Below are 12604 nucleotides of genomic sequence, written 5' to 3' on the forward strand. Positions count from 1 at the left end.
ATTGAAGCCTAAAGCTGCAGTTCAGCCGTTACAAGATTATCTGATTAAACACTGCTGCTATAGTGGGGGCAAAACTCTACACTATACAGATACAACAATATTTTCTTTCTCTGTGTGGTTTATCTTTTTTGACAAAATAAACAACCACATTTGGTATTTGAGTTTCTGTGAAATCCAAAGTTGGACAATGACACAAGACTTCATGTGGCCTATTTCTAGTAGCTGTATTGTCTAGTTCTCTATGTTTACTGTTGCTGGGAAAAGTGCCATTTACGCTTTGGCGTTGGCTTAGAACAATAGGGCAGATTCCATGAGCTATATTCTGTTGTTTCCCTCACTCTGGGAAACCGCTCTGAGTTCCAGTTATTTTTGGAGCGGACTGCAAATTGTGGATGATAGATTAAGTATTTCTCCTTCAGAAGGAGACCACTGGCACGTTGGGACTGGGAGTAACAAGATGGTTAAGAAGGTGGGCTTGTGTGCACGACTGCACACTTGATCTGTTTATATGTTTACATGTGTCAGTTTTGGCCACTACATCCTCATAGTTTTTTAACTTTGAGTTAATTTGGAAGGTTTTATTTGTAGTCGTTATGGAATAACCATATGCTTTGGAGACTAATTTAATTCAGTAATGAAGGTTAGTTGAAAAAGTTAGTTACTTTTCGAGCGAGGAACTCTGCTCGAAAAGTAAAATGTATACTGATGAGTGCCTTGTGTCAACTAAAAGTTCAAAGTCATGAAAATCTATAAATCTATATACATGTGTAAAAATCAATTCCCAAACTCTCTATGTTCATGTGTTTTAGAAGGGAGTGAGGCTTCACAGACTCTGAACATGGGTTTTTGGCACATTAGTTAGTTTAATTAATTTGGGTAAAGGTAAATCTGTCCTTAAGTCTTAGGAACTTGTGTGTTAATTTTAGATCAATATAAAATGTTTCTGTTGGAGGGGAAACATCACTGAGCTGGTGCAGACTGCATTCCAAACCATTTATGAACATTTGCGGCATGGGGCACTCTCCCTTAGTGGGAGTGCTACACTAAAATTGCTTTCAGACATGCACTAGACTAAGGATGTCACAAGCAGGGAATCCACGCTGGATTTACCGTGAGCCAGTGTAGGGTTGATGACATTTCTAAAAGGTTACGAAGGCAAAAATTTAATAAACATAAACTGAACAAATATCTCCAGGTGCAAAAGCGGTTTCATACACGTAAAAAAAAAAACAACCTGGTATGAAGGTGTCTGTGCAGAAAACCTCCCGCTGTGTTGTGCATGTGTGAAAGGCCGGCTACGGGTATAGCATCCGGGACCCTAATCATTAAACGTTTAGCTGATCTACTTCAGGCAGTCTCATCTAATTTTGATAGTAAAATCAATGTACTTTTGGAAGGAATAAATAAAACAGTTTTTCATTGGAATAGAACCAGTAATAAGGTGTATTGAGCTCAGTCCTGGTGAATCATGCTGAAGGGAAGTTCCTTTGTATTAGACAAACTAATGTAAGGGTCATCCCTTGCATGATGTTTGAGTTCTTCCAAATGTGATGTTCCAGGAATTTCAGAACCTGACCCGCGGTCCGTCTTCCTGCTTATCTTGGTCATGTCAACAGATCCCAGCAGGCTGGCTCTCAGCTCTAACTGCTGTATATTTACCCAGAGGGAACACTCCTTATGCAACCACTACACCCTGTGCTGCTAAACTCGTCAGCCTTGGCCCCCGCAGTTGACCCTCAAGCCCTGTTTTCCTGTTGCGGCATACAAGACACCATGCAGCATGTTTAAGTCTGTGCTGGTTGGAGAGGGAGACACAGCCGGAACTTTCGTTCACTCTATGTTTGTAAGGGATTGGTTTATTTGGATTCAAACACTGCGTTTATAGAGTGATGACAAATGCAAGTGCAGAACACGTAAGGAAGCATAAAGAGATCAGTTTCTGAGTGTGGGAAGGCCTCTTTTGGAGGCCAGGAGCAGTTAAAGGATGAAGGCTCTGGTATGTGTGGGGTGGTATTGACTGTTTGGCCTCTGCTCTGAATGCCCCATTATCTGCATGGCTTCCCGCCCATTAACTGTTGCGGATCTAATCAGTCTGGAAGGCATCTTCCAATAGTTGTATGCAGGACCTCAGTCTTTCACATTATAAACATTACCCTGCTTTACTTAACATAACCAATGCAACCAATCATTCACAATTACCATTATTTTACTTTATTTTCTCCAAATATCCCTTCTCATCTCCTTATCGACCCAGATGGGTTGAAAACACAGTATAAACACACTACATGTTGAGTCCTCTGAGGTCAGGGCTGCATGCCTGGTGTGAGGGACCGGACCAGATGGCCTCACAGCATAGAGCAGTGGAACACATGGATAGAGGAAAAGTTCCTATATCCTCGCCCCATGCTTTTTCTATGTTTGCCTGGCTGTTAATTCTACCTAACATTCTACCTTACAGCCTATGGCTGTTGCTGGCAGCACATACAAGAGAGATTGATACTATCTGCTTGCTTGATGAGCAGGTACGTCAAAAGGCTTTGCAGTTAAAATAAAGAACAGCTGATGTTCCTTGTGAGTTGAAGCCAACAGAGTGACATTGTAACCCTGCCAGACCTGACTGGAACCACACAGATCCGTGTCTATTTCTGAGGCCGGGGGAGCACAAAGGGTTGATTTGGAAGTCACATGCAAAACGAATGTGGATATTTGTTGGGACACTGTAGGCACTGTTACTTGTGCTAGGCTGCATGTCCCTCTGATCTTCACAGGTAGCCTGGACTGCAGACTCACAAAACAAACAACCATGATGCGGAGAAGAAAAGCGTTTCTGTCCTGAGAGAGCTGAGAAAAGATCCAAAGCCAGAGCAGATTCTTGTGACACTAATTCCTCCCGACTGCCACTTTTTCTCAACAGCCTCTTTTACGCCGCCTCTTCAAGGCAGAAAAGTTGCACTTTTATTCCACCTCACTCTTATATATAAAGGATGAGAATGTAGATTATGGTGCATATTTGGATCAATAATTTGTAAAAGAGAAAGCTGTAGGTTTAGGTGATAAGAACTCACAAAATGTCTTCAAGAGCAATATAACCGGTGTTCAAAATGTATAGATATGATACTTGTGTAATGTGTACTCTCAGTGAGAATTATAGAAACATCTTTTGAATGTTCTGCCTCAGATTTCTTAATATATTGTGGTTTAGAAAGTTTGTGACTTTCTGCCCATAAAGAAATGCTTGAAACCATGGGTGACGCTCTGCTTTCGTTCAGGAGGAAACTAACTTTTGTAGACACTATAATGCTTTGACATTTATCCTGATAAAAGAGGAGCAGTCGGGCAGATCAGGCTGCCAATGCTGTTATGTTAAGTCCCTGTATATGCGAGGGTCAGCTTAAGTCTGCATGATGTAAATTCATCATCAGACGGTGTATGTATTACTCTGTAGATCCGTCCTCCAAGTACAGTGTAATACAACAAACAAATACTCATCTGTAGTGTCATCAGCTGTCTGCATCAGCAGTGGAGTTTAAGTGGAGCCTTTCAAGTGTAGCCTCTGTTTCTACGATGACACAATTGGCCAGCTTTGTTTGGGTCATCGTAAACAAGAAATGTTGGAATAACAAGGGGTTTTCTGGCAATACAGCTGGATCTCTGTAAGGCGCTATAGGTGTACAGCTTTGAGTTCAGTGGAATACTCAGGAAGAGAATGGATTCAACTTTGTCAGGAATGTCCAGTTGTGAGTACAAGAGAAGAGAAAAGGAGGAGTGTTGTGATTTATTGAATATTTTGAGTCCTTCCCCTGGTTCAGATCTGGCTGTTTGCAGTGTTCCCACATGGTTTTGCTGTCACAGTTGAGGCCTAAATTAGATCTGTAGTTCAAAAAAGGAATAATGGAGCCCACTATAGGGTAACATGACCTAGATATACCAGCAGCTTATTTGTAGGTAGCTACAGCACACATTTAAGGGTATTATCATTCAGTTGCAATATACCTCGCACTTTTTTCATTTACACTGACCCATAATTTCACTTCAATTCAGGCCATGGCTCAGTAGTTTTCAAGCGGTCGTTTCTCTTATCTGTGCCCTTTTGCCTTTGTACTTTTTCGGTTGGACTGTCAACTGGTTCTCCCTCACTCTCTCTGCCTCTCTCTCTTTTTCGCACCTCCCCTCACTGTCTCTTTTTTATAGTCTTTGTGTATTGTGCTGAGCTGGCTGCTGTCACCCTTTGATGGTAGTTAAGCTCTGCGGGTTTTTTCCGCGTTAGTGGCACTCTGACCGTATGGTTCTCTTTGGGCTCTGCTGAGACCGTGCCTGGTGTCTCACTGAGTGTGTCCACCTGTCTCCTTATTAAATAAACACACAAACATGCCATCACTTCTGCCGCACTGTTGCCTACCAAAGAGATTACATCACTTCTAACACACACACACACACACACACTTACAAATGGATACATTTACGGGACACCAACATTGACACACTCTCCATATGATCATGTGGATATGTTTGAGCGTTTCTTTCTGTCACACTGTCTGAGTCAGTTTCTGCTTGTCAAGGTGATAATTAGTAAGACGTGACTGTGGCCTCTAGGGCATCATTGTCTCCTGTTGGTGAATAATCTGTTGCCAATTTTAGCAGTAAACAGCACTTAACCCTTTGTTTTGTTTTTTTCTCATTCAGCTCTGATTGGGTGGAAATCCTGGAGCCACGCTCCCGCGAGCGCATGTATGTGAACTTGACCACCGGAGAGTGCGGCTGGGAGGCCCCTCAAGGCGTCCCTGTCCGTCAGGCTGACGGTAACCAGTGGTGGGAGCTGTTTGACCCTCAAAGTGGCCGCTTCTACTACTACAATTCAACTGGCCGCCGCACAGTCTGGCATCGACCCCAGGGAGCTGATATAGTGCCCCTCTCCCAACTTCAGGCCATGAAGCGCTGCAGCGAGGCCAAGCGGACGGGAGGGAGCATGGATAGGCACCACCACGGAACTACAGGGAGTATCAGCAGTGTGAGTAGCCATGGTCGGTGCACCCCTCTGCCCGAGCAGGACGGAGACGACCCTATCCCCGGAGCCTTGGAGACCAGCGTGGAGACAACCAACCCTGAGATGGACCCAGCAGTGGATAGCAGATCACAGGGAGACGGAAGCAGCAGTGAGCTCAGCACAGATGGCAGCAAAGACCCACAGAGGTAAGCGGGACCAAACCTTCAGTAGCTTCTACAGTAGGTCTGGAAAGAGAATCATTAGTTGAAGAAAAGTGGGGAAACATGATAGTCATCACACCATGTGGTATAGTGAGTTGTAATGACTTTCAAATGCTTGCGCTATGAGAAGTCTCAGGATTATTTTGACTTTTGACCACTTGAGCCAAACTCAAACAGTTTTTTCTATTTTAATTCTCACTTATCTGAACATTCCATATGTCCCATGTTTCCATACTGATGCCTGTGAACCGTGCTCAGCCATTTCAGCAAATTGCTACTAAATGGGTAAAGTGGTCAGTTATATTACAGAGCACGACATTTCCCCCTCCCTCACTCTAGGGTTACTGATGCAGAACGGCCCCTAACAGTAACTCATTCAAAGACCATATCATGTGCTTGGCATTGTGGCCTCGTCCAAACCACCGACTCTTCCCTCCAAGCCAGATTCCAGACATGCCACTTCTGTTTCCTCTGGCTCTGGGCCACTGAGGCCGTCTAAGTGTCCTTCTGTGTGCTCACCATCACCGTGCCCCGCTCTGCTCCGATGCTCATTTCATTTTCCTAAAACAAATCTAGGCCCCAGGCCACCAAAGACTGAAACTTCTCTTATGGGTCAGAGATTAAACGTGCATGCATGAGACACATGTGAGAGTGTTTTCTGTGGTTAATAACAAGCAGAACCTTTGCATTCCAGCTTCCTATAAACAAGGCGAAACCCTGCTGGTTTTTTTAGGCTCTGTGGTGGCGACTCCCCAGGTTCCTCCTGGCTCTTCGAATAACTCACCTTGACAATTAGGAGGTCTCATCTCTGACCTCTCTGTTCCTTATGGTGAAGAGAGAACAAATTGGCCTGCCATGGTTGTTGATTGAAGCCCTGTTGCATTCCCTTTGGTGTGTGTGAGGAGAGTGGTATAACTCCCCACACACAGGGTCCCACTCTGCCCTAGTGAGTCAACCTTTCTCGGAATCTAGTCTGTCTTCCCTCAAAACAATGGCCAGCTGTGTGTCCCAAAGAAACGTTGAGGAGTCTTAAACCCACTGATGCTTGATACCCTTCTTAGCCATAAGGTCCTCCACATGCTCACAAGCAAGTAATTGGAAACGACCACGAAATGCACAGAGAGGATTGAATGTGACAGCTCCAAATGGTTGAAAACAAACTCTGAGATATGCTTTCCTTCACTTAGTGTCACATTTGACTGATGGTGACAAAGATGAATGGTTAAGTGAAGGAAGAAAGTTTAGATGATGAGTTTGAGTAAGGTTAGTTTGATCTGTCCCATCCATTGCACAGAAGTGTTCTTTTTGTCATACAACTTTTTTTCAGCACTCGAGTTCCACAGAGCAATGGTGTACCCCATTGTTTCTGTACCTCAATGTTTGGTTTGAACGTCTCTGCTACTTAAGACATGTCTTTACATGTCCTTTTTTTCCTCTATGTAATTTCAGCTGAGATAAAATGTTATTAACTTGTGACCTTTGAAAAACAATGCTGTTCTTTGTGGAGATGGGATAGTCCCGGTTCTTCAAACACCAGTTTCCCTTTTGTTTTATGCTATTAATATATCTGTTCGTAATAGATAGAAAATGTTTCACGGTTTTCACATTACCCACCCCTTTTTTGTTATTCTAAGCACTGATGGTTGATGCAGCCTTCTTTATCTATCTGTTTCTCATTCTTTTTTTTAAAACTCATATTTGTATTTGTTTACGTAGATTAATTGTAGGTTGTCTGGGTAGATGAGCGGACTCGTATGTTGACCTGACTGCCAAATCTGTTACTCATTAGCCGAATCTTATCACATGTCCTGGGAATTCCTGTGCTCTTTGTGCCTGTGGAGCTCATCAGGGAAGTACCGTGCTCCCCAGAGGTAAACATACCAGTCACATATGGTAACTTAGCTCTATTCATGATGTCGGAACTGAAGGTGTTTCAGATCACCTAACTTATAACATCTGCATCGGATTTCATCCACCTAGAATGCCTGTCAGTGTCTCTTTGTCTTCCTGTCATTAACCAGGTAAAGTCTGTGGAGGATTGCCCCAGTGATAGTGTTTGATTTACGTCTTCACCGTGTGTGGGCTCCTTTCAACAAGCTTTTAAGTTACAGGAAACCTGCTGAGGTTGAGTGGATGTTGGAAGTCTACTGAGGACGTCTGACAACATGGAGTTAGACAACCCAGAAATGACCCAGGGTAGTTCACTTCTGGGTCACATTACTCTTTTTTCTTATGGTCTGGCCTGTGGCCTGGGGTGTATAATGGACCACTAAAAGTAACAAAGGCCCTCACTCAAAGCCAGTGCCCCCCCCTCAAAGCTAGTTGCCCCCCCCCCCCCATGGTCAATTGATTGCTTTCTCTAAGCAGGAAGTCTGGGTGTGCTGAACGGAGAAGAAGAACACCAAATGACTAGGATGTGTCCTCTCATTTAGGCCTGTAATGACATAGTGGTGCAGTATTCAGTTGAAGGCAGTCACGCTGACATTAGACACTTTCAACTCGTCTTTCCCGTTGGTTGACATTTGGATTCTTTAAAAAGCAAAAATCTTGATTTTGTGTGGGTTGTAATTAGTTCAACGGATGTTGGGCTACTTTTCATTGTGATGTGCTTTAAGGGAGATTAGGGGCAAATGTAGAAACGTCTGCTAAAGTGTCTTGAAAAATAGAGCTGAAGACATGGTATTTTGATTTCTATTTCAGTTACAGTTGTGGGGAATTTAGGAGTAATCCATCCACATGAAGGCAAAAGTATATAAAAAAAACAAGTAGACTTTCCCTCATAGTGACCGTCGCCCCTGTGCCCGTCTTGCTGTGACTCATGTAGGAGAAATCACCACTGGGTTTATTTAGAAAAGGAGGGGGCGTCTTATGGGTAGATAAAGTTTGTAGTTTGTAATGAGTCACACATTGTGTGCATGTTTACTGCTAGAGCGCAAGCCTCGTGTTTTTCATCTCCTGCCCCTTTGAAGACATAGTTTTTTTTACACACACTGGAAAACTTGATTCCCCTACACTCCTGCTGTGGTAAGCACATTTTTCAGCTCTTTCTTTATAGTGTCCTCAGAAAGTTTTTTTGTCTTGGGTAAAAAAAATGTTGCTCTTTGACCTCTTGATGCTGATACGTGCCTGAGTGCTCTGGTCTGCTTAGCTGTAGCAAAGTCCCTATTTTGTTTTTATCTCTGTGCTGGTTCTCTGCATGCTCCATGTTTCACTCTTGTCTTTCTCGTAAATGTAAAGTTTATGGCATTCTCAGAACAAGATTACAGAGCTTCAGTTTTATGTGTCTCTCTGAAGCAGTGGATCCAAAACCTCTTGTTTTTATTTTAGATGTTGCCGAAACACTGCTTTTACAGTTAACTTTTCTCTGGTGTTGTGGTGTAGAGGAATATCTCCATTGTTTTTCATGAAGCACCTATGGCACCACATGTGAAATTGCCCTGAGGCGTGACTGCTTCAGCTGACTCGTGGCATGAAAATATGTTATTTTTCCGCATACATTTCAGGGCTTCTTCCCCCATCCAGTTCTCATGGGACGTTATTGGTGGTTTTCTGCTCCTCTGTGTTCCTGATCATATCTCGAAAACTCGAGACTGATTGGAACAGATTTTCTGGTGTTTGTGTCTCTGTGTGTCTGTCTATCTGTGTGTGTTAGGGAGACAGGGAGAGTGTAGAGGATTTTTAATCATGTCATCCAAAACAGTGTGCTCTAGTGAGTTGAGCTTCAGATGCACTTTCAAATTCCAGAGGCGGGTCTCTCTGGAATCTAGTGGGGTTTGGCTTCATCCTGTCCCTTCAAAATAATCTTAGTGGCTGTGCTCTGACCCACCGCAGCCCTCCTCAGAGGGTCGAGCTGCAGGAGCCACAGACATGCACAGCTGGTAGACATCTTGGCTCAGAGGAGGGAGGTGCGTCAGTTCAGCTGTTGTGGGACAGCTGGCTCTCTGGAGGTGTCTTTACAGGAACAGGGGGGCTCCCAGCTTTACCCCATATCCCCAAAAATTATTTTATAATGCTGCTTGATATTGTTACGGCTGATTGTTTAAAAGTGAGAGGAAAAACCAGCTATGAACATTGTCCTCAGTGAATCCTCTTTGTCTTTTAAGTTTCCTTCCTGAATGCCAATCGCAGTGATTCCATTGGTCTGCGCTCTGAGGTGTTTGCCTGGCCTGTGCGACCTCATATCCTCTTCCTGCCCAGCCACTGTTAATAATAACCGCTGTTTTTCAGACCCCACTTTTCCCAGGGGGTAAATTTAAGAACTCCCAAATCCATATCCCTGTCCGCCAAAGTGACTCAGCTGATGGCTTTTCCAACAACAGCTATTCCAGGCAGGAAAGAAAGAAGACACAGAACATCTGCTGACAGCACAGTCCCCATGGTGTATTAAGTTGGTTATTGAGACCACAGGAATATTTAGAGCAGCGATAGAGCTATCTGGGAGTGTGTTTGTTGGACTGTGTTTGTGAGAGTGAGACACCAGCACAGCCGAGGCTAAATGAAATTTGCTGATCGTTAAGTTGATTTGCTGCCCCTGAGGCCGATCGCTTTATCCCATTGGTGTCCAAAGGGCCGCTAACTTAATTTGATCTTACATTTTTTCCATCTTCCTAAACGTCTTGCACGCAAGCCCTGTGTTCTAAATGAGGGGGTTTGTGTTTGCATTTGTGGGCGTATCACATGCGTATCACATGCGTGTGCACATGCGCTGTGTGTGTGTCTCTAATCATGTGTGCTTGAGAAAAGTTGAAATAGTGATAATCTTTCTCAAGCAGCTAAGGATTTAGAAAATTCAAGAGAGAGTTCTTACTCACCCAGTGATAATTATGTCTTTTTTAACCACTATGATAAACTGCTGTGCATAATCCCCCCCTTCAGCTTACATTCAACAAACACCAGCAGGCAACACACGCTTTCTAAATAACCTTTGTTATAGTTAGAAACAAAGTCCAGTCCCGTTCAGTGTTATGTAAGAGCCTGTAAGTTTTCCTGACTGTATCTGAAATTTGAAGATGGCCCTTTCAGGTTCACTCCCCCCCACCCCTCCTCGCACTCCATTGAGGGAGGCGTCTCCGTGACGACGGCCTAGCCACGCATTGTATGAAACTCCCCACACTGCCGCAGTGGCCTTTTGAATGGACCCTGAGGAATGCCAGCTTTCCCGCTCAATCCCTAGCTGCACTCTCCCACGACTAATCCCCACCCCGTCTCATTTACACATGCTCACACCCTCCTCTCTTGTCTCTCTAGCTCTGTTCTCCTTCACCAACACCACCCCCCACCAACCAAATTTGTCCCTACTCTACACCAGTCATACTTTCTCACCATTGTACTGTCCTTGTTGCTCTTTTGGTCCAAAGTATTTAATCATATATTATTGGTTGATCTGGGGTTTACTGATAGGCAAGTTGTTCTAGCAGTGTAATGGGATTAGAAGCTTTGGAGGGAGATCGAAGAAACTATACACAGCCTTACTGCTTGAGCTGGCCGGCGGCCCCCATGCGTTGGTGATGATCATCGCAGCAAGCTCCCTGCTGACATCTAACATAACGTGCCAGTACTGGAGGGGGTGAACATGCTAGACCTTCGCTGAGCCTGACTTAGACAATGGCATGCAAACAACAGAGACAAAGACTGACAAAATCCCTCTGTCCCAGCAATGTGAGCTGAACTTAGCAGGGTGCTCCTAGCAGGTCTGTGAATGTATTACATTTCAGTCCCTGAAGAATAGTCTGTGTAAAGCTGCTACTGAAATGATCATAAGATTTTAGTTAGGGTTTGTATGGACAGAGAGGAATAAAATGACAATTCATCTCAGGGTTGTCCAAGGACATTGAGTGACGTATGTATTAAGTCAAATTTTTTGTTAAACTACATATAATCCCCTTATAATTAAGATTGACCCCATACTTCCTCCCTGGCTCAGTGTGTGAACATTACATTAGACATTTCCTGTTTGTGCTACATATGGGGAAGCCCTCTCTCCAACCCTGTGTGAGACCTCCTCGGAGAGGAAGTGGTGGTCACTACAAGTTCAGGCCCAGTCCTCATAAAGTACATCACCCATCCACAAACAGCATATTTGTGTTTTTTACATTCCCCTATTACTTGAGAGTAATTACCATGATGTAGTGACTGTCTTTTGTATGAGAGACATGGTTTGTTTTTGTTTGCAGATAATAAAAAGAAGAATTTGTTTATTGGGGTTTGAGTGTGTGAGGTCTGCTATGTTCCTGGGCTATCCAATCAGAGGAAGGCCGTGATGTTTCATGTTTGAGCCGCTCCTGCTGTAGCAAACTGGTGCTAAACAGTCAGCTGTGTGTCAGCTGCTGAGGTGGGAATGATTTTGTAGCATTTGTATCACCTCCTCCTGCTCGACAAGGCCGCAGTGAGAAAACATACACTGTTTCAAAGAGTACAAACAGTGGCTTCTCACGTTTACAGCTGTCACCTATCAACCCCCTCTCCTTCATCCTGTATAGCTTTACACACTCGCGCCTGCTTGTAACAACTAAACAGTGGTGTTTTGGGGTGAATGCCATCCATCAGAGCTTCTTGTCTTCACACGTGTCTGTCTGTTTGTGTTATTTAGAAAATAAACTCAGTGATGTGGGGGACTTGGAGCTTTTCCCAACAACAGTGGTTGTGGCAGTGATGTCCTAGTGCCGTGCCAGGTGGCAGAGATCCAGTTGTTAATAGACCCCGCACGGATTGTGAATCTCTGGGACCATTTGATGATGAGAGCCTGTTTACATTCAAACCGCAGTGGTGGTGTGACTCACTCTATAGACTCGGGGTGGCACAGGGTCCTGGGAGAGAGAGGGAGCTAGAGAGAGCTAGAAGGACTAAAGGAAATTTGCCGTTGGCTTGAGGACCTCAGGGGAATTGTTTCAGCATTGTTCCAAAGAGATGTGGGTAGGAGACGGGGGTCACTCCGCCCCCGCCATTTCTCTCCTCCCTCTGCGTCCTCTTCCTGCCGTTACAGCTCAACCCTCAACCGAGCTGTAGTGCTCTTGGAAAAGGGAAGGCTTTGATCAGCAGCTCTGGCTCTACACTGATCTGTGTATTTGTCTGGATTTACAAGGACAGACGGTGATCAGCTTTGATCTAATTACCACACTGAATGTTAAGTAGAGGTTGGATTGAAGGAAGGTAAGTCTCCTCTGCCTTCCTTCAAATTTGTTTACCTCTTTGACCGTTGATTAAGCGAGAATGTGTTTTCAACTTGCATATTCTATGCTGCCTCACGTGTATTTCTCTGGCGAGGTGCCAACTGTGTCCATGTGTGAATGTGCAGTAATTCCCGCTTTAGACAACACCTGCTGGCTTAAGAGGGCAAGTTTTTGATCAGTTAAGAACTGAAAACTCCTGATTGAAAAGGAAGATTATGAGACAACTGGAG

General features: G+C 44.2%; 1 protein-coding gene across 5 annotated transcripts in view; it reads left to right on the forward strand.

Annotated features, from left to right (window-relative positions):
* arhgap46a (Rho GTPase activating protein 46a) overlaps positions 1 to 12604 on the forward strand; it is a 30557-nt gene that overhangs the window by 6853 nt on the left and 11100 nt on the right. For 4 of the 5 annotated variants that reach the window (XM_053433049.1, XM_053433057.1, XM_053433064.1 and 1 more), the window contains exon 2: positions 4684 to 5190. In XM_053433049.1, coding sequence (XP_053289024.1) covers positions 4684 to 5190 — 507 coding nt within the window. Of the gene's footprint in view, positions 1 to 4683; positions 5191 to 12200; positions 12355 to 12604 lie in introns of those variants that run through there. The other variant, XM_053433081.1, reaches the window with a different exon arrangement.

The sequence above is a fragment of the Pleuronectes platessa genome, chromosome 2 (genome assembly GCF_947347685.1).
Source record: "Pleuronectes platessa chromosome 2, fPlePla1.1, whole genome shotgun sequence".
NCBI classification, from domain to species: domain Eukaryota; kingdom Metazoa; phylum Chordata; class Actinopteri; order Pleuronectiformes; family Pleuronectidae; genus Pleuronectes; species Pleuronectes platessa.